Source organism: Phlebotomus papatasi, chromosome 3 (genome assembly GCF_024763615.1).
Source record: "Phlebotomus papatasi isolate M1 chromosome 3, Ppap_2.1, whole genome shotgun sequence".
NCBI lineage: Eukaryota > Metazoa > Arthropoda > Insecta > Diptera > Psychodidae > Phlebotomus > Phlebotomus papatasi.
The window spans coordinates 69,636,407-69,659,132 of NC_077224.1; the positions used below are offsets into that span (position 1 = coordinate 69,636,407).

Here is a 22,726-nt window from a genome sequence, read left to right on the forward strand (position 1 = left end):
AAACCTTGTTGAGTTGCTCTTGAGTGCAGATTTTGTTCTTATTCCTGGTCTTTTCTTCTTTGCCTTCTAAAACAATAAGAAAATCTCTCCAAAAAAAAAAATCATATTTCCGGGGTTTCCTATTGAAGCATTTGCAGACACTTCAGAAAAACCCTTTTTGTTCACGAAATAGGTAATTATTTCATTTGAAAACTTCACGTACCGTTAAAAATAAAAAAATTAGCACTTAATAGCAGACCCACTATCCTGCATTTAAAATTCAAATTTAGAATAAATATGTTTATAGTGTAATTGCTATGCTATGGAAACGACTATGTATTATGGTTTGGGATGTATTGGGAATGAGAGTAAATAAATAAATAAATAAATAAATTTAACCAAAAATTAGCCAGATATATGACATAAATGTTAAACAAAACGAATTGTGTTTTTCATTGGAAAACATGGTCGATCGGTGAAAAATTCAATAGTGAAAAGGTACACTTTTAATTTTTCTAAGAAATTAACAAATTAAAATTTCTAAATATGAGTGGATTTTCGCATTATTTGGAGGAAAAATTAATTAAATAATGAAACTGAGGTATAGAAAATATATAAATATAGTAATTTAGTACTGTATTTATCATGAAAACAGTGACGTTTCCAATTGGAGTAGCGAAAAATTTCCATTTGAAGCAGGTTTTGAATTAGCTTAATTTACCCTACTTCTCTGATAAAACTTCGGGTTGTAAAATGAATATTTAAAAATTTACATTCAAAGATGATTCTCGAATTCTTTTAAATGGGTTTTTCATTTTTATTTTCTTTTTTTTTCATTTTTAAGCCTTTAAGCTGAAACTTAACAAATTTCAGAATATCAAGCCTAATAAAAAGTGACGCTATTTTTGACTTTTCCTTGTAAAAATTTTGCAGTTATTGAACCGCGACTTAAACAATTTGCTGGTAGTTCTTGTATTTCTTCGGCGAACATTATGAAATATGTATTTTTAGATAGCTTTTAGTACACGATTTCGAAATATAATCAGACAGATAAGTCAATTCTCTTTAGGAAAAAAAGAAACTTGCCATTAATCTTTAATGCCTTTATGCAAAAACGTATGGAAAAATGAAATGTCGAGAGGCGCCTGATCTCAGAATTAAGGGGAATGTTTCAATTTTCTTTATATCAGAATTATCTGATTTAAAGCTGAATTCTCAGTATCTAAAACAGCGTAATAATGAATTCTGAGGAAATGATTGCATATGCAAAATATTCAATATATTGCATATATACTACAAATAATAACATAACATTGGATGAACTTATGTAATTCTGAAAATTATAGTGGAAAGTGTAATTTTCAGAAGATGTACGTAAATCTAAGGAACAGTCAGTAAACTCCGTTTTGGTGAGATTGTCCGAACCTATCCAATTGAATTACCGATAAATAATTGATTTAAAGTACAACGAAGTTTAAAAAATCCTTAAAATCCTATAAAAGATTTCTACTTACTTGTAATACGGGTTGGAGACCTAAGGCTTAGCAATATGGCTTAACTGTTATATTTTCTTATCAGTCAAGATTTTCTGGAAAAAATTAACTTAGGATTGAATTATTAATGGCAAATTACTGTTTGCTCTTTAGGATTTTGAAACCTTGAGGAACTGGGCTAAACCTCTAGTCTGGAAACCACTTAAGCTTTGAAGAATAACTATATGGGCGGGATTTCACTTTAAGAATTTTGGTTTTTTTTTAATTTGATAGAATAACGAAATCAAATTTCGCATTTCAGCTAAGACCCAAAATTTAACATTCATTCATTGATTCTAAAAGTCATTTAATTTCTTTTTAAATCTATTTGATTTTTCTTGAGTACAAATCAAACTAAAAGTACTGAGATATATGAGAAATATAGAAGAAAAATCATGTTTGAATAGGACTACATAAAAAATTTAATATGTGTCTTGGCTTACTATTTCTTATATTTTTAATGGTTAATTCTTCGTTTTAGCTATTTAGGTTTTGCATTATAGACTAATAAGGCTCATTTAATCAAAGTCTATATTAATGAGAGAGCTCTTTTATCAAATAAAGATCCTGTATTGGAAACGCGAGCGCCACGAACAAAATACTTGATTGATTTGATATTAATAAATAACAGGCCACTAAGTCTTTAATTTGTATCCAGGGAACATGGTCCCCAAACATCCCTATTTAAGCTTTATTCATTTTTGTATACATTTCAGCCCATAAAATCCTTTATGAAAGTTTTTTTTTTAATTTATCGTGTTTGGGTAATAAAAAGAATCGTGTATGGCTTCTCTAGAAGATAGGATCACGTCAATTGCATTTACGTTTGCATTTAAAAGATTCCCAACTACAAGGAGGGGGAGTAAAAATTTTTGTAAAAATAGATAAATTATTATACAATTGTCAGAAAACTGCAGCACAATAAACGCCTTAACTTTTATACACAATTGGAGTCGTACTCTACACGTACTTCTTTCAATACAACTTAAGTGTTTTTTATAGTTTTTAATTAAGCTGAGACACACCAAAAGGATTATAAATGACAGAAGGAGCATTTTATCTCAGAAAGGAACCATTAAGAGAAATTTTCCGAAAACTTTAGTTGGGAAGATTTCGAATTATCCTAGCTTTGAATGTGTCCACAGGGGCAGAAATGGGAAAGAATTTTCATCTCTGTTGTACACGTATATCATTAGATATTATGGTGGGATATTTAAATGAATATTAAGTACGTGACACTACATTGGCAGGTAATGGCGGAAGGTGTATGGCAAATAGTATTTGTCACCTTTTTGGCGTACGCTATGATGCCCCTACAGATTTGGGAGGCAGTGATATTTGGCATTATTCTTCCCACAATCCATGTTGGCTTAACGGGTTATAAAATCTACACTGGAACATTTCAATATATGGAATACAATCATTTAGCTGCCAATATTGTAATGTTCATTGGTGTAAATGTGACGGGTCTGGTGGTTAATATTATGATGGAAAGAGCTCAGAGGAGAGCATTTCTCGATACTCGCAATTGCATCGCAGCTCGTCTCGAGATGGAGGATGAAAATGAGAAGTTGGAGCGTTTGTTGCTCTCTGTATTGCCACAGCATGTCGCTATGGAGATGAAGAATGATATTTTGTCTCCGGTTGAGGGACAATTTCATAAAATCTACATTCAGAAGCATGAAAATGTCAGTATACTTTTTGCTGATATTGTGGGATTTACTGTTTTGGCATCTCAGTGTAGTGCACAGGAATTAGTTCGACTGCTCAATGAATTGTTTGGGCGTTTTGATCAATTAGCCAATGACAATCATTGTCTGCGAATAAAGATTCTGGGTGATTGCTATTACTGTGTATCGGGAATTCCGGAACCTAGGACAGATCATGCAAGATGCGCCGTGGAGATGGGATTGGACATGATTGATGCTATTGCGTCTGTGGTGGAGGCAACAGATGTCATCCTCAACATGCGTGTCGGAATACATTCTGGCCGGGTGCTGTGTGGTGTTCTGGGCCTACGGAAGTGGCAATTTGACGTGTGGTCTAATGATGTCACACTGGCCAATCATATGGAGTCGGGTGGGGAGCCCGGACGGGTCCATGTTACACGGTAATGTATCCTATTTACCTATTTAAATTTTTCATGTACAGACGCACAATTAGTCATACTTCCATTTCCATTTGCATCAATTACCCGAATTACCAACTGCAAAAAAGTGTCTTAAAATAAGTTTATTGGGAGAATGTTTACAAGAAGTTTATTGCAAGCATATTTATCAATAAATTGAAGTAGTAGCGCGCATCACCAAAACTGTGAAACAGTGTTTATTTCGTTTGTGTTTAGTCAAATTTTATTAAATTAAAATTTTTCAAAATCGGTAGTTAATAAATAATGTGTAACAATTTTTATTGCTCATTTTTTACAGAGAGCGTCAAAAAATACCGTTCATTTAAATTTGCAGGGAGCAATTAGTTTTTTGTAGATTTGAGAATTTGATGCGAGAAACTTTCGGAAAAAAAAATCTTAGAAGTTATAAATTTCAGCAATCAATATCATCCAAGATGAAATAGAGCGAACCTCCGCCATTTTTTGTCATAAATAGCCTTCACAAACCTCCTTATGTGCCTTACAGGAGTGGCGCCGATTTCTCCTAAAAGCGTTCCTAGTTTAAACCAGGGTCGTAGCTAGAGTTGAATTTAAGGTAGGGCATCAGTAGTTACAGGTAGGGCATTAGTCAAAATTTTGATTGATCTGTTTTGGTTAATCGATTTGAATCCCACTTCACTTGAATAAGAAAAAACCTCTCGGGGCCAATAAATATGATAACTAACAATTACAGATTCCATAAAACCGAAAAACATTTTTTTTCTTAAATTTTCAAAAAAAACTTGTTCAAACTTTATGGGTACTCTCGTCCCCAAAAATCTAGAGGTCAAATGTAAGGTTATCCCGCCAATGCCCGACATTTGCTTTTTGACACAAACCTTGTAAGAAAATTCCAAGCTGCAGCGACATTTTTGCCAATATGGCCGATAATTTTGATATTTGGCAGAGCGGAAGATTGCTTTCAGGGAAGTTTTTCCTCTTTTTCCAGATTTTAATGAATTCTGATTGTCCAGGAAGTGTTTTTTTGGCTCTTGAGAAAGCTTAATGTGTCTGCAATAACATCGTGTTAAAAGAAATGTGTTTTAAAGTGTTATTGTGTGAAATTTTTTGAGGAATCTGTTGGCAAGCAGGAATTTGGTGTCTTCTTGACCACTTCCTTGACATCTCAGAAGATACTGGTCAATAATTCTTCTTGTTTTAGTAATCAACGTTGTAAAGGAGTCATTTGACACGCAAAAATAATTCACAAAATTGATATTATTTGCTTTTGGAAAATTGAAGTTTGTCTCCTTTTCATTCTTTTGGGGACGAGAGTACAGTACCCATGAGTTTTCCAATTTCCCAGAGGCGGAAAAAATTCTTTCTCTACAAAAGTATCATATTTGACCACTAAGACTTACAATAAAGTGAGTTTTACTGAATTTCGTTCGCTGGATATGTTGTAGTCCGGAAAGAGTTAAGGGCCTTAAGAGGTTACATGGGTCAAAACTGACAAAAGAAACAGCATATTCTGTTGTAATTTCTTTTTAACATAATAAAATATATAATTAATTAAAGCTCTTAGGCATATAAAAGTACAACATTCAAACTATATTTCCTGAAATTTTCATTTAAAAATTTATCCTGTTGGACTTAATTTTTTATTTATTATTATTATTCTATTATTTTTCAAAAATGAAATTTGAATTTTTAAAAAAATTTCATACCCAAAAAATACCAGTTTTAACGTGTTCTACACTACGGTTCGTCTTGTAGAATTTAGAAATATTTGATTTTTGGATAATGGATGGACCAATTTCGAGAAAACTTCTCCACTGAAAAGTATGTTTTTTTTTTGTTTTCAAAAAAATCTCCAAAAATCAGGTTTCAATGACTAAATTTTTAAAATTTTTAAATGAAAAAATTTAGGAAATATAATTATGTTAATGTTGTACTTTTGCATATTTTTTCGCGGATCTTCGCGAGGCGTGTATTTTTTCACGGATTTTCGCGGGGTCCGAAAATTTTCGAGGATTTTCGAGGGACACAAATTTTTTGGCGGATTTTTGCGTGACGAGTTTTTTTCGCGGATTTTCACGGGGCGTGTATTATTCGCGGGTCGCAAATTTTTTCGCGGATATTCGTGCGCCGCGATTTTTTTCGCGGATTTTCGTGCGCCGCGATTTTTTTCGCGGATTTTCGCGGGACGCGAAATTTTTCGTTAATTTTCGCGGGCGCGAATTTTTTTCGTGGATTTTCGCGGGGCGCGAATTGTTTCGCAGATTTTCGCGGGGCGTGTCATCTCTAAATGGATATAATGTTTGAGGCGTCTATCTCTCGTAGTTTTCGAGATAATCGACTTTTAAAGATTTACAGACACTTTTATGCATTTCTAGTACAATTTTTTTTTCATTTTCAAGTGAAATTTTGCATATCGCAAGCCTGAAATAGGCTCTAAATGGATGTAAAGTTTGAGGCCACTGTTCGACATAGTTTCCGAGAAAATCAACTTTAAAGTTTTTCAGACACTTTCATGCATTTCTCATCCAATTTTCCTTGTTGATAACGATGATATGTTACATAGAGTTAAAGAATTATTAAACGAAATTTGCATTATTTATGTATAAAAATCGTTCGAGTTTGCCAGAATCCAAATTTGCAATGAAGGAATCGCATCTCTACAAGCTGATCTAGGCTTATCACTGGCTTTAGTATTTTATTAAGATATTTTAAGAACCAAAACAGATTTTTATATATTCTTGTTTTTTTTCTTAATTTTCAAAGGTGATTTATTTCTACCATTTCTACCCTGGCATATGGGTTGAAACGGAATGTCTAAATAGACAAGAACGGTTAAAAGGTTTTAGCTTAATTCGACGGCTTCATTTCATACTATTCTAAGTCGACTTAGAATTATATTACTCCGAGAGATATGTTGTTCCTGGAACCGAGATCTACATCTGGTGAAAATCTGGTGGTCATCCGACGTTCGGGTAACGAGATATTCAATTTTTTCGAAAAAAAATTACAGGGGCGGCATAGGAAATCGCCAACTTCAAATTGCTCTCCTGAAAAGTTGTCATTCTGAGGTAGAATAGTATGGAATGGAACCGTCGAATTGTGGGCGCAAAAATAAATTGGAATCAAAATTCTAAACATTTTTATCGATCATAGGACCTGAGTAACAAAAAAATAGTATTTGTTGCATAGGTTTATCTTGGGAAACTCTTCGTGTCTCCGTCAATTAGGAAAACCGTCAATCCATTTCATTGTAGCCCGAATGCAATCTCTACTATGGAATGTATTCATAGTAGTGTAATTCAAGATTGAATTCCATTGAGATTGTTTATTATTCCTTCGGGTAATTTTGCAGGTGATTCTATAATAACGACCGTGAGTGTAGATAAAGAGTAATTCTAAAAATAATAATCACTTAATTAATTTGTCTTTTCCATACAACTGTGTGTCCATAACACGTTGTGCAAAAATAGAGAGACACTGGATGCGCTCGGTGGTGAATATGAAGTGGAAACGGGTCATGGAGGTACACGAGACTCGTATTTGCGTGACAATGCCGTCGATACGTACTTCATTGTGCCACCGCCTCACCGTAGAAAGCCACTGATGCTCAATACACTGGGCGTCCGGTCGGCTCTTGGTGCGGCAAATCGACGAAAGTTGTCCTTCCGCAATGTATCAAATGTTGTCGTCCAATTGCTCCATACCATCAAGTATTCAGTTCCTGTTCCATTCTCACACATGGCCACGGGCAACTATCTGTCATCCAGTGCCAATTCCACGGGAAATTTCAATGACAAGGGATCACGAAAGGTAATTTTTATTTCTTTGGGATATCTTTTAGTTTACAAGAATACACTGCACCAATACATTATTCATATCTTCACAAAAAAAAAATATTTATAAAATAAATCATAGAAACATTTTATTTTCATACATAATGACCAGCGCACAATAACTTTTGTTTGTAAACATGTTTTCAAAATTTCCTATGAGAATGAGCGAGATGACTAGATCAAGATCTCACTCACTCTCATTGAAATATCAAAAACGTGTTTAATAAACAAAAGTTATTGTGCGTTGGGCATAATACTGACCAAATAATGAAGCATAATATCAATACACTTTTTTGATAATTTTCTTTTTTTTTCATATAACTTTTAGTTTGGTAATGGTATTTTTTTATTATTGATTTTTCTAGGATACGGTAAGAGGCTTTGTTGATAGAAAAAAATAAATTTTTCAAAATGGGATTATTGAGTGAAAGAAAAAAAAAGAGGATTGCATAATTCAAATTAATGTGCTTTTCTGTGGTAAGGTGAAAGTGATTTTGCTTTTTGGTGTCTTATTCATTTTTCTATCTTAATCACATTCTTCAGAATGCTTTTTCTTTATAATTTATTTTTGTTATTTTACTATAAAAGTGCAGTTGTTCGAACTGCTGGTTTTTTTTTTTACAAATTTTCTTATGCAAAAGAAAGAAGAAAAAAACAACACTGTTTTTGATAATTTTTATTTTCATAAACTCAAAATACTCAGGTGTTACAGTTGCAGAGAGCGCTTCATGCGCCCTTGGATTCAGAAGGATCTGACCAGCTGAATGATTTGTTGAAAAAAGTGAGAATTGTTTTTGTTTTTGCCTTTTTTTCTATTTTTGTTTCCACTTTACATGCCACTCTATGCAGAAAAGGAAAGGACCGCTTTTATCCTATAAAATTATTTAGTTTCTTTTTTTCGTGTGGACTATGGATGCACAAAAATTGCCTCATAGTTTTTTTTAACTGCTCTTTTCACCCATTTTTTTTTCAACACACTTTTGCACCTGATTTTCACCTCAATTGAATAGTGAGATTCCTGCGGAAAAGCACCACAAATCAGACAGCACCTGTTACACACTCATTCACTGTCACTTTTGCAGTATCATTCACTCAAATGTTATTGTTTTGCCTTCTCGTTCGGAATTTAGACTATATGTTATGATAAATATATATGTAATAGGAATTCTGATAAGGGGAAAATGTTCAATTTGTAAACGCTTTTCGTGTTTATATACATTTTATATATTTTTGTACTATGACAAGGCAAAAAAATGAGAAAAAAAAAGAATTTAGTTAACCCAGAAAGTATGGTAGGAATCTAACAAAACAAATATACTAAATAGAAAAAAAACGTAATATTTCCTGGTTTTTTGTTCCCTCAAAATATCTGAGAAATTCTGTCATTCATTAATTACCAAAAATATTCATTTATAACACTTGAAGGGGTTTCCTCAAGGAAATTAAAGTGTTTCCGTTGTTGCTGTGTTTATTCTTTAACTCTTTAAGGACGCTTGAAGGTCAAAAATCGAGGGTCAGAAAATATCACTTTGAGCAATACACAACTTTAGATGACGGTAGGAAAAATTTCATTTTTGGGTCACCGGTGACCCAATCATCCTTAAAGGGTTAATTAACCTGTTGTTATGCCCGACGCATAATAACTTTCATTCTGCAAACATGTTTTTGACATTTCAATAGTAAAATCTAGATCTATAGTCACCTCACTCACTCTTCTCTCATAGGAAATTTTGAAAACATGTTTATAAACAAAAGTTATTGTGCGCCGATCACAATGTGCAACACATAATAGCTTTTGTTTGTAAACATGTTTTCGAAAATTCGTGTGAACGTGAGTGAGGTGACTAGATCTGGATTTCATTTATTCTCATTCAAATGCCAAAAACATGTTTACAAAACAAAAGTTATTATGCGTATAGCATTATGCCCAGCGCACAATAACTTTTGTTTGCAAACAGGCTTTCAGTGCTTCCTGTGAGAGGGAGTGAGATCTAAATCTAGTCATCTCGCTCACTCTCATAGGCAATTTCGAAAACATGTTCACAAAACAAAAGTTATAGTGCGTTGGGCATTATGCCCAGCGCACAATAACTTTTGTTTGTAAATATGTTTTCAAAATTGACTGTGAGAGTGAGCGAGATAACCAGATTTAGATCTCACTCACTCTCACTGAAATGTCAAAAACATGTTTACAAAACAAAAGTTATTGTGCACTGGGCATTATGCCCAGCGCACAATAACTTTTGTTTGTAAATATGTTTTCAAAATTTCCTGTGAGAGTGAGCGAGATGACTAGATCTAGAGCTCACTCACTCTCACAGTGCGTTGGGCATTATGACCAACGCACAATAACCTTTGTAAACCTGTTTTCAAAATTTCCTATTAGAGAAAACGAGATAACTAGATTTCTGTTTCATTTACTCTCATTGAAATGCCAAAAACATGTTTAAAAAGCATGTTTTGTTTAGTAAACATGTTTTTGATATTGAGAGACATTTGAGAGTGAGTGAGATCTAGATCTAGTCATCTTGCTCATTCTCATGTAAGATTTTGAAAACATGTTTACAAACAAATGTTATTGTACCTTGGACATTAATATTTGCAACGCTTGCAATGCTACTTTCGTGTTATTGTTCGTAGGAGGTTATTTTTTATAATGCCCAAAATAAAAGTTATTGTGCGTTGACCATAATTTATTGGATTCACAACACTACTGATAAAAAAGAAAGGATCAAATTAGATTATACTCCATCCTTTTCAAAAGGATGGATCATATTTGAACCTTTGAAAGAATCACTAGTGTCTCTTGAAATTTTGTATGCAAAGGAGAATGGTCAAAACTATATGGGCGCTGGTCCCGGAATCGCCACGAACGAGAGTAGGCGTATTTTGTAGGTACTGATATAAGATTGAAAAATTGCCGGGACCCAGGACGATAAACGCTGGGAGTCCTTGTAAAAATGCCTTTATCCTTTCGATAAATCGCTGTTTTGACAACGAATTACGCAAGAACGGCTAAAGTGATCTTGATGAAATTCGGTATATGGTCACTCTATAACTTAAAGTTTTTATCCATGCATATCACCCCCTCCCCCCACCCTCCATTCTGATAGCCCCCATACAAAATGGGGGCGCTTTACGTTATAACTCCTTTTTAAGAGGAGGTAGAAAGCTGAAATTCGACAAGGGAACAAAGCTTAGGGAAGACTTTTAAACCATGTATAATATCTCCCTCCTCTGTCCTCCTTTCTGCTAGCCCTCATACAAAATGAGAGCATTTCACCTTATAACTCCTTTCTGAGAAAAGATAGAAAGCTGAAATACAGCATGGGAACAAGGCTTAAAGAAGACTTTTTAACCATACTGACCAAACTCTTCGTCCATCACCCCTTCTGGTAGCCCCCATACAAAATAAGGCTATTTTACCTTATAAAACTCCTTTCTAAGAGGAGGCAAAAAGCTGTAATTCGACTAGATGTCTATAAATGCATATAAAATCTAGAAAATTATTGTTAACGTTATTAGTTACTCATTTTTTTATTCTTTTACAAACTAACTACTTCTTCTCAGAAAGGAGGTCAAAATGCTCTCATTTTGTATAGGATTACTAAAAGGGGTAGTGGTGGAGCGGGTTAACATGCATGGTTGAAAAGTCTTTCATAAGTTTAGTTCCCTTGTTGAATATCAGCTTTCTACATCATCTTAGAAAGGAGTTATAAGGTAAAGTGCCCCCATTTTGTATGAGGGGTACCAGAACGGAGGGTGGAGGGAGGGGGTGGTATACATAAATAAAAAGTTTAAAACATACACTGACCCTATACCGAATTTTATAAAGATCACTTTAGCAGTTCTTGTATAATTCGTAGTCAAAACAACGATTTTTCGGAAGGAACCAAGGACTCCCAGCGTTTATCGTCCTGGGTCCCGGCATTTTTCTCAACCTTATATCAATATCTTCAAAATGCGTCTACTCTAATATTTGTATGAAGATGAACCAGCGCCCATATACTTTTGATTATTCTTCATCATTCTAAAAAATAGTTTGTATACTCTAGAACTGTTCCTCCATGGTTTAAAACATTGATCCCAGAACAAAAGTTGTTACCTATACTAATGTCTATCCAATGACATAGGTCCCGTTCGCGGCGATTCCGGGACCGGATTTGACCATTCTCCTTTATCATGTTAGATTATGTTTTATCACGAACATATTATACTGATATCATATCTCTCTCATCTGAGCGAACATCAAAGATGACATTATCACTGTTTTTCTTCGCTTATTCCGAAGGTAAATAAGTGTCAAAACAGGGACACTTTCAAAGGATCTTCGGTGATCCTTTCAGTTTTACCAGTTGGATCAATTTGACCCTTTTATTTTTACCAGTGAAATTGACGAAAATAATTTATATTTTAATATAAAATAATTTTGTTTTTTTTTTTCAAATCTGGAAAGAAGTTTTGTGAAGCGTACCAATGTATTTTGTTAAAATTTTGATACAATTAACCCAAATAGCTGTATTCAACTGAATTATGAAAAGGATTTTCTTGTGAAAATGACTTAACTCTAAGGAATTAGGCAATTTTAACATTGAAAAACCTCTCATTTTCTCTACATGAATTTCCGCGGCACTTCGAAGAATCTGAACGGGCACTACCAAATTCACTTCGGCTTTTATTTTAGCTTAAGCCTGTTTTAGAGATTACCCAAGTGGAAATTTCGTGCTTAACCGAAAATCTCATTGAATTATTCCTATTAACAGTTTTTCAAGGTTAAAATTTAAAAAAGGCTCCAGAGACCGTATTTCTCATCCGAATGGTATCATGTTTGGGGTCGTTGGAAAGGTCTTTAAATTTCCGATAAAACTAAACTGGTTCCAAATGGTTCTGAACCGATTTATAACTAATAACCAATTTTTATCCGGAATTTCAATTATATTACTCCTGACGTATGTTCCCGGCACTGTTTTCAGTGATGTTTAAATCGGTTCAAATCAGTTGTGAATTGGAAATGAACCACTTATGAGCAGACAAGTAATTTTTGTCCGAAAATCAATGATTCGAAAGTACTTTGGATAACATCTAACTAAGATAAGTCATGAGTTCGAGAACTTAGCAAAGCCTGGCACGCTTTGACACCCCTTTTTACTGCTCGAACTCTACGGAGAGAGCAGTATGTATTATCCCTCGATTTTTTCATGCTCCCCCCCCCCAAATCTTCACGTTTCAGACGATTTTTGAGAAATGTCGTCAGGCTGTTTGTCCGTCTGTCCATCCGGCTGCCATCAGCTCTAGAGGCCAAACGGTTAGAGACAGAGACTTGGGATCTTTGGGGGACCCCCCATAAGTTGGCCTAAGAATCGTTAACACGCTCCTCATTTTCCCCCCACCCCTCCCCTTCCCCTCCAAAACTATATATTTTTTTTTAGATTGCTCGAAAATGCGTCGTGCGATTTTTTTTTCATTTTTGGATATGTTTTAGATATTATCCAGGCGAACATTTCGTCCATATACGAAAATACCGTTGAATCATTCCTAATAACGATTTTTCAAGGTTAAATGTTAAAAAGACACTATAGAGCGCATTTATCAAGCAAATGGGGTCATGTTTGGGGTCGTTGGAAAGGTCTTGGAATTTCCTATAGCACTGAACCGGTTCCAATCGGTTTTGAATCCGTAATGAACCGGTTCATAACTGATAAAAAAATTTTATCTGAAAATCAATCCTATTACTTTTAAAACTATTTTGGGGGATCTGTTCAGAGATTTATGAATCGGTTCAAACCGGTTGAGAACCGGTAAACGGTAAATGATGCGAAAGCACTCTTGCGGTATAGCATCTAAGTATTGAGTTCGCGAACTTCGTAAACCTGGCACGCTTTGCCATCACTTTTTTTTTATTTTTTGTGGTTTTGTTTTTAATAATTCACAAAATTTGTTTCACTGGTTTCTTCTAAAATATATCACAATTTTTATACGGAATTGGAAAATTTTTATATTTAATGTCTATGTCGATATAACGATGTGTTCTGTTACTGTGCTAACAAAGAATCAAAAACATAATTTTTCATGAGGTAGAAAGGTGCTTAATATTATAAGACAAATGCAATTCTAATTATCTTAAAGCGTAATGAGAAATTTGCAAGACTTTAAACATATAATATAATAAATTCTAATTACTGTTTTCCTTCAACATTTGCAACCCTTACTTCAATTACACAAGAATGCTTAATAAAAGCCTGGGTAGTTACTGTAAATTAAATGGAAGAACAAGAAAAGGACTTCACATGGAGTGTATAAATGGGCCATTTTACCTTCTTTATTTTGCTCTCTATCACTCATCTGGAGTTGCTTACACAGTAAATGCCAACAAGAAGGGGGTTAAAGATGAAGGAGTAGGAAAGTGAATGAGTGGATATTTCCTCTATGAATATCTCTATAGAGAGAGGTCCCCAAAAAGTCCATTGAACAAAACAAAATGAAAAAAATAAATCTTATTTTGAGAATGTTGAATTATGTTTGTTTAAGTGAAAATGTCTTCAATTGCCTTTGTTTTATCTTTCATTTTCTTTTACAATTATCTTTCTTTTGGGCATGTGCACTTTTTTCATATCACAGTTTTTCTATTTTTTTGTCGTATCATTTTCTTTTATTTTGTTTTTTTTTTGGCTTCTTCTACCATTTTTTCTTTCAGTTGTGTGTGTCTGTGTTTTGTCTAATTTTTTGTGTATTTTTTTCTTTCTTTTCTTTTCCCGTGGAATCCCGTTACAGAATAAAGTTACCGAGAAGTTTAAACGGCCCTTTAAAAAGCGCCACTCAAGTGTTTATCACCAGCCAACAAATCGTGTAAACAAATATTTATCACAGGCCATTGAGGCACGCAGTGTGGATCGAGACAAGTCCATTCATGTGAAACGAATCACCTTGCAATTTCGTGACAAGGACAAAGAACGCCAGTATCGGCAGGATCTGGATTTGGGGTTCACAACAGCCATGGGTTGTAGTATTTTGCTATTGATTCTCAGTGCAGCACTTCAAGTAAGTATCAAAAGCAGAAAAATGGATGTTTTCATCATCCAACAACATAAAGATTTGGCTTTGGAGACGAAATTTCGTGATGAAAGGACGAATATAATACATCTGTTTAATATTTGTTCCCCGGTACAGGTGTCAGCTCTACCACGAACGCTCATCCTTCTGCTCCTATTTCTCACTGCTTTCATATGGATTAGTGCTATTCTTATGCTCCTGCTGGCTGTTCGTCTCAAGTGGATTTATTGGGATTTGTCTCAGAGTTTCGTTCTTCGATTGGCAATCACCGTCTTCACCATCATACTACTCTACTCCGTGGGTCAAGTCAATGTGGTAAGAACACTTAAGACTCACTTAAATATTTTAGCACCTTTCCTTTTTGGTTCTCCCTTCCCCCCTTCATCGTAGAGACTACAATTTGTAAAAAGATTAATTATTTACGATACCGATATACTGGTTTAAATTTACCATTTTAGAAGTTTTCTTTTTCAAAACAGTTCCTACAAGATTATTTCAGGATTTAATTTCTATTCATTTTTCTTATCAGGATATACTGTACTCCACACTGAGAAAAAAACGGGGGTGCGATTAACATTTTTTCCTCATAACTTTAACACTTTTTAGGTGTAAAAATATATCAACATTTTTAATGTTAATTTTACACATTTTTAAGGGTAAAATTAACATGAAAAAGGGTAACTTTAACCCCTAATACACCTAAAAAGCATAATATTTACACCGATTTCGGATCAATATTTATAGTATATTTTATGCGCGCAGCATTTATCTTTTACGTTTTTTTTTTTTTCATATTAAGATGAATAATAATAATAATTATTATTATTATTAATTTAATAAATTATTTTTAAAATCAGTCCAACTCGCGCCCCGATAGCGATAAATGGGTGAAAATGATGATGATGAAATCAATTCTATAGCGGATAAGAAGATATCTATCATATTTCACTTATTTTTAAAAAATCCTGCTACTAAAACCCAATATCTATCTATAATAAATAGGATTGAATTTAGAAGAAAAGTTCATTACTTTTAGAAAACTGGATTTGATTTTAGAAAATCTGAAGATAGAAATTTGTGTCGACAGTTTTTATAAATAAATATGGGAGACCGGAGATGTTAGGAACAGGGTAGTTTAAGACACGGTAGATTTTTTTTAATTATTAAAATAAATGGAAATAATGCACTACGCAATCATAGGCAGCATTTAGATCTATCTGGATAAGAATTATGAATATCTTCAGTTTTATTGCTTGGATTCTATAAACAATTCTTTAAAAATTGATCAAGGTTTCTGATGTTGCAATTTCCTTATTGTGTGTTTATACTAATTATAAATGAACAAAATTTTCTTATCTCATTAGCTTACAAAGTATTTTTGGAAAATCTTTCAAAAAAAAGTTACAAAGATTATGCTCTATTTTTTAACATTTTAAATAACAAAAATACAGGTGGGGATGTTTGGTCACTTAACTTTCTATGAAATCTTAGGTGGAGCCAAGGGTGAAGCGTAGATCATTTGACTGTCAAAGTAAGAGCGACAACGATATGCTTTTGCAAAATTCCCTTTTTCAAGAAATTCCAAATTTTATGCCAGAAAAAAACCGCACTCCGAATATCCTCATTCTTGTCCCTCTGTGCCCAAGATCGAGGATGTTAGGGACAAAATTACATATTCAACATTCCCCTTTTCCATCGAATCCTTTTATTGAAGTAAATACTTATAAGTATTCTACGGGCAATAAAAATTCTAAAACAGTTTACTGGTCCCTTGGAATAATATTTCAAAGAAAAAACACAAAGAAAATGTCCCAAAGGTTCATCCGAGGTTTCCCCAACTTGGTTTTATCTCTCCGCAAGATAAATGGAGCTCTGTTTTTAATCGAAATATTAATTCTTACTCTTTCAAAAAGAAATAAATCAATAGCACTTGACAAAAAAGACAATTATATGTAGACAATACCAGTGTGAAAGTGTAAGAGGTAAAATTTTAATCGATTGAATTTCACTAAATTTAAAAGTTGTGGGAGTAGCATTAGGACTAATTTTAGTAATTCCGTATGATCAATTCTAGAAACTCTCTGGGATGATTTTATTAATAGAATACCTTATTTTAGAAATTTGTAGATTGATTTGAAAAATTTTCCATAAACAACCAGAAAACGTGGTACAGTCGAAATTGTGCATAAATCCTGCACTACCTCAGCACAAATCGTGTAAAGTCTTATAAATCTTCTTCTCCTTTAATATGAAACGGTTAAAATGGTGCACTAAAACTGTATAGCTTCTGCCTAAAAAAAATCTAAATTGTGTGCAAAACCTACACAACCTTAGTATAAAATGATTAAGATAGTGATTAATACTCGCACAGCTTAAGCATAAAATGGTAAAGATTTTGCTAAAATACGCACAGCTCAAGCAGAGACTGTTCAACAAGCCGTTTCATGCTTCAGCAAAATGATTAATTAATCTTTTATGCTTAAGCATTGAGTTTTATGCACAATTCAACCGTTTTATGTTTAAGCTGAGCGAATTTAATACACAACATAGCCTAAGTTCAGTATTTTTCGTATCTCTACGGACGATAGGGACACAAATAGCTGAAAAAGTTAAGAAATTTTTCTGACAAAACCAATGAATGTTTATTTTCACTTTAATAAAAAATATTTACTTATAAGTCGTTGTACTTTTTAATGCTAAGAGGGTTTTACTTAAAAAAAATTTCGCTGGTATTCCACAAAGTTTTGAATTATAGTTGTCTTATTTCTAAAAATTGTCATTCATTTGCAGTCCGGCAAATGAATGCCTCTAGGGAAAAATTCCTCCAGAAATATTCTCAAATCTTGCCCTAGGTCTTAAGGCTTCTTGAAGAGAAACCGCTGTTTCCTGGCAATAGGGAGCCAATTGGCCGCTGGTAATCCTTAGTTAGGCAATAGGATGCCGCTGGTCTTGGGCCAAAAGGGAGATGCGATTTCTCTGGAACAAGCACTCTCGTGCTGCTGGAAGTGAAACTCAGGAATCTCTATCGCAATCTGATTTATTTAACAAAAATTAACCCTATTTATACAAAATCATTTTTGCCCCACTTAATTACTAAGGTGAACTCCGTGAACCCATAATGCGTCATTGCAAAATTGCACATTTTTGCACATTTGCTGACGAAAAAATGCTGATCAAGAAGTGAATGAACGGATGTTTAGCACTAAGCATAATGACCTAATTTCAATGAGAATTTGACGATTTTCAATCTCTAATATCATAGAAACTACTTGTTAGAATGGTAGCAAATTGATATTAGATATGGTTAAGGATATAGAAAATAGGATGGTAAAAGTTTAGGATCGTTTAACATCCTAGATTCATGAATATTTGCCGTTAAAATGAGGCTTCTTTTGTATACTTCGTAAAATGACTCAATTTAACCAAAACTAAAATCCGTATATTAGTTAGACTATTCGTCTCTAATTGAAATGACAGGACATTCCTAGTAGTAAAAGTATCTAAAAATAGTGTAGTAGTCCTTAAATCCTTTAAGGATAAGTCATTGACTTAAAAAATAGGGGTAACGAAAACAAACCCTTTTAAAGTCTTGGTGAAGCCAAAACTGTCCAACTTTTGTGTTGAATTATTCGTATCTTTTTTAGGATATGCGGACTTATGATGAATATCCTGGCGATTTATCTATGCAAAAGTAATTCGATGTGATTTAAAACCCATTATTATCCCTCAAAGATTAGAAAATCCTAATTTGAAAATTATTTGTATGAACGTGCATGTTCATCTTAAATAGCCAGAATTACGTAAATTCGGAATTCGATTATTTAAACAAAGTACGATTAGTTTTGACTTCTAACTGCTTTTTCGAATTCTATCAATCCCATTTAGTTTTAGTAGTTTCCAAACAATTTTTAGTATGAAACAAATTTTTCAGAAACACGGTTCGGAGGGAGAACTAAGTTGTTGAAGTGTAAGTTGATGGGGTCAATTAAAATCAAGTAGTTTTTTATTCTTTCTAGAGTGTTTCGGCTCACCTATGGTATTACAGTCAATATTTATTTGTTTTTACGCCTTTTTTTGGTTAAAATAATTTGTCATTAAAATGCGTCTCAAATTTGAAAAGGTTTTCATACATCCATAATAAATATTTATAATAAAATTGCTTCATCAGGATCCCAGCTGTAAAACAGAATTTAGAGACGGTTTTAATGAATCAGTAACTCTGTCTAAATGTAAACCATAATAATGATGATGCTTGTTAATTACGCAAAAATTGGCAATCTATCATTTTCCTTTTCAGTTCACCTGCGTTGCTGAAACGACTTGTGCGTCGAATGTAACAACTCCGCGACCACCTCTTCATGAATTCATGGCAGAAAGTGGATCGATGGAGTTGGACAAAATTGTTCATAGTCACAGGAAATGTGCACTGCCGCAGTACATATCGCTGTCTGCGGCATTTGCCTTCCTCTCGGTGTCGGTCTTTTTGCGATTGCCAATCCTGATAAAGAGTACCGTGGTGATTCTCATGACAATTGTCTATGCATTGTTCATTGAAGTATCTCATCCGCACATTTTCACCTGCTACGATGAACGCTTCCATGCGATCATTCCCCTGCATACAATTTCTCTGGCCAGAATTATCATTTTCATGGTGACAATTCTGGCGCATGGACGTCAAGTGGAATGGACAGCACGTTTGGACTTTATCTGGCAGCTGCAGGCATCGCAGGAGAAGAAGGAGATGGCTGTTTTGCAGCAATCAAATAAGAGAATCCTCTACAATTTACTTCCAGCCCATGTGGCTTCGCATTTTCTCGATAATCAATTCAGGAATAATATGTCAACCATGGGACAGGAATTGTATCATCAGAGTTATGCCAAAGTCGGTGTGATCTTCTGCAGTGTGCCCAATTTCCATGAATTCTACACAGAATTGGATGGATCTAATCAGGGAGTAGAGTGTCTACGGTTGCTCAATGAGATCATTGCGGATTTTGATGAATTACTGTGCCAGGAGCGTTTTCATGCCATTGACAAAATTAAGACAGTGGGCAGTACGTATATGGCAGCTGTTGGACTAATTCCTGACTACAAGATGGTCACGACAGATCCCAATTCCACCAGGCGTCACATGACGGCTCTACTGGAGTTTGTCAAGGCAATGCGTGTAACACTCCAGAATATCAATGAAAACTCCTACAATAATTTTATGTTGCGAGTGGGAGTGAATGTGGGGCCAGTTGTTGCGGGCGTGATTGGTGCCAGGAAGCCACAATACGATATTTGGGGCAATACAGTCAATGTGGCGAGTCGCATGGACTCAACCGGAATTCCAGGGTTTACACAGGTAAGTTAAAATTATGTTAGTCACTAATTTTACAGAATTTTCTTTGTATTCTAAAACTAAAATTTTCAATGTTTTCTATGTTTTTTTTTCATAAGAGGTAAAACTGGGTAAAACACTAAAGGAATAGAATTTAAATTTAAATTATTTAGCTATTGAAAATAAGAAATCTCTATTCTACAGTAAATTTTCAATATTTTCGATGTTTTTTCTATGTTATTTTTTTCTCATAAGAAATATCTAATAGATTAAATTTATATAAATTTAACTCAGATTATTTACAACGTCAACTCTTTTATAGTGCAATATTAATTATATTTTCAATTACAAATAGAATTTCTTATAAGATTTTTAGATTTTGCTATGTTTTTTTTTATCATAGAAAAAAAAACAGGTTAGTAGATCCTAAAGCTGACCCCTATTTTAACATATCGTTCGTGGCATTGACCGTTGTCGTAACTGCATTACTTTTAGCTGAGATTCTTTACAAGTTCAGCTTTTGTGATCCGAGGTGAAATCCGACCTCGTCAGATCGGTCTCAAACTTTCTGTGATCACGTTTTGACACTCATATGTAATGAATATCATATGGACTAAAAATCCGATTCTCCTACCGTTATGTTAGCATTAAATGTAAGATACATTGCGTATTTGTTTCTTTTTGCTTTTAATTCTCTATTTAACTTGTACTTTTTGAACTTGGTTGGCTCAGACGGCTTATACAACCTGCGAAGGAGCTTTTCCACCGTTTTTCTCTGGAGGTTGGTCACCAACGCTAAGCCCACGGTGGACGCTAACTGTCTCTTTACTTGCTTAAACCATCTCTGTGTTTTCAAGGGATTTAATCCCAATAGCACGTACTGTCATTGTAAATAAATAAATAAATAAATCTTTGTATGGTCATTTGCAGTAACAGTTACGAGAAAAGTGCAGATACGACAACGATCGATCCAATCGACGAAAAATCGTAATTACGACGTTTAATCTAATTTTCGATGTTAATCGATGTTTTCATATTAAAGAACAGAATGTTTCAGGCTAATTAGATAGATTCTTAACAATCTCAGCTTCTGTGATTCGAGGTAAAATTCGATCTTATCAGTTCGAGCCCAAATTTTTCATCTCAATTTTTTGATCATTGTTTTTTTTTTTAGTTTTATGGTTGTTTTTCTCAAATTAATGAATATGGTCTAGGACTTCTCCCTGCCCCTATCTCACTATGTCTTTGATCACAGTTTTACAAAAATGTTTTTTTTTTTAATTTTTTATTCTTACCAGGGTTGTGCCTTTATATGGTAAAAAATATTTTTTACATTTTCTTACATGTAAAAATATGTAAAAATGTAAAAATATGTTAAATGTAAAAAAATACGCATTTTTGAATCTTTTGAACATTTCCTGTGAGCAATACCAATATTGATATTACTTATATGAGAAATATCAAGGAAACATTTTTGGAAAATCCATGAACTAAATTTCGTTTTGAAAACCCATAGATGTGAAGTAATTGAACGATTTTGTACACATAAAACATACTGTCTGTGATAAAATAACTTTACTTTTTTCTAATTAAAAAATAACTTCGTCCATCTTTCACAGATAGATATTTCAGAATGTTTTCTATATTAAATCCTCAACATGTTGAATTTTTTAACCGTTTAATCATGTAAAACAATAAAACATAAAAATAAGATTTTTTTCCACTATTTGTAAATAGGCAAATGACATGACTTAATCAATCAATTTTTAAAATCTAAAAAAAAACTTTTTAATAATGTTTCATAGTAATTATAGATTATTTTTAAGAGACTTTGATATAATGATACAGGGGGGTGACATTTGCTTTGAAAAATGCGACCGGTTTTAGTATAATTTTTTCCCTGTTTTCGTACACATTTCACGAGATATCTCCTAAACTACGTAGGTTGCCAATTTAGGGTTTTCGGTTGCCTCTTCGTTATTAAATTAGCTTTTATTTTGTATTAATATTTTTTGCTAATTCATTCTACAATAATAGAAAACAGCTAATAAACTCAAAAGTTTTTTCGGCTCGCTAGAAACATATGGGAAACATAGGAAATATCATGCCCCTGTAATGATACGTAAAAGAACTGGCAATTTGGTCTATTTGCAATAATTGCAATGCAAATATGATACAGTGCTATATTTTCTATATTTTTTATCATAATTTAACCAGAAATTAGAGCTAAAAGAAAGTGTTTCAAATAGAAGAAATGATGAAGAATTATTTTGCTGTTTTTGTATATTTAAGAAGTCAATAAAAACTCCAGAAGTGCAGGAAAAATTAAGGATTTTATATTCTTAATACAAAGGGTTAAACACACTACGCAAAGAACAAAGTCAAAAAATATTTTTTTAAATCAATCTTCAGTAAAAACGATCATAATTTTGCATAAAAACTGCACAGCTTAAGTTAAAAAAAAAAAGTTGTCACAGAACCGGTGTTGATTCGGCATAAACTGGTTAATATTATGTTCAAATCCTGCACATCTTAAGTTTAAAATGATTTTACTAGTATGTAAGGTAAAGTACCCTCGTTCGACCGGTTCCTCGTTTCGACCGGTAGATTTATTTATTCTTTTTATTTATATTTGCTATAATAATTTAGCGTACGACCTTACATTAATAGGTCAATTATTCCATGAATAATACAAACTAGTGACAAATTCATAGAAATTAACGAAAAAAAATAAAATTGACTATGAAATATTCAAAAATTGACCAACCGGTCGAGTCGAGGAACCCGGTCGAATGAGGGTACTTTACCTTAATACACCCATAGCTTTACCTTACATACAAGTAAAATCATTTTAAACTTAAGATGTGCAGGATTTGAACATAATATTAACCAGTTTATGCCG

General features: G+C 33.5%; 1 protein-coding gene across 2 annotated transcripts in view; it reads left to right on the top strand.

Moving 5' to 3' along the window:
- The window catches only part of LOC129808119 (Ca(2+)/calmodulin-responsive adenylate cyclase), a 64,668-nt gene that overhangs the window by 30,301 nt on the left and 11,641 nt on the right, over positions 1 to 22,726 (top strand). The window contains exons 4-8 of one of the 2 annotated variants that reach the window (XM_055857864.1): positions 2,762 to 3,621; positions 7,089 to 7,428; positions 14,223 to 14,489; positions 14,619 to 14,816; positions 18,799 to 19,848. In XM_055857864.1, the coding sequence (XP_055713839.1) occupies positions 2,762 to 3,621; positions 7,089 to 7,428; positions 14,223 to 14,489; positions 14,619 to 14,816; positions 18,799 to 19,848 (2,715 nt within the window). The remainder of the gene's footprint in view (positions 1 to 2,761; positions 3,622 to 7,088; positions 7,429 to 14,222; positions 14,490 to 14,618; positions 14,817 to 18,798; positions 19,849 to 22,726) is intronic. The other variant, XM_055857865.1, reaches the window with a different exon arrangement.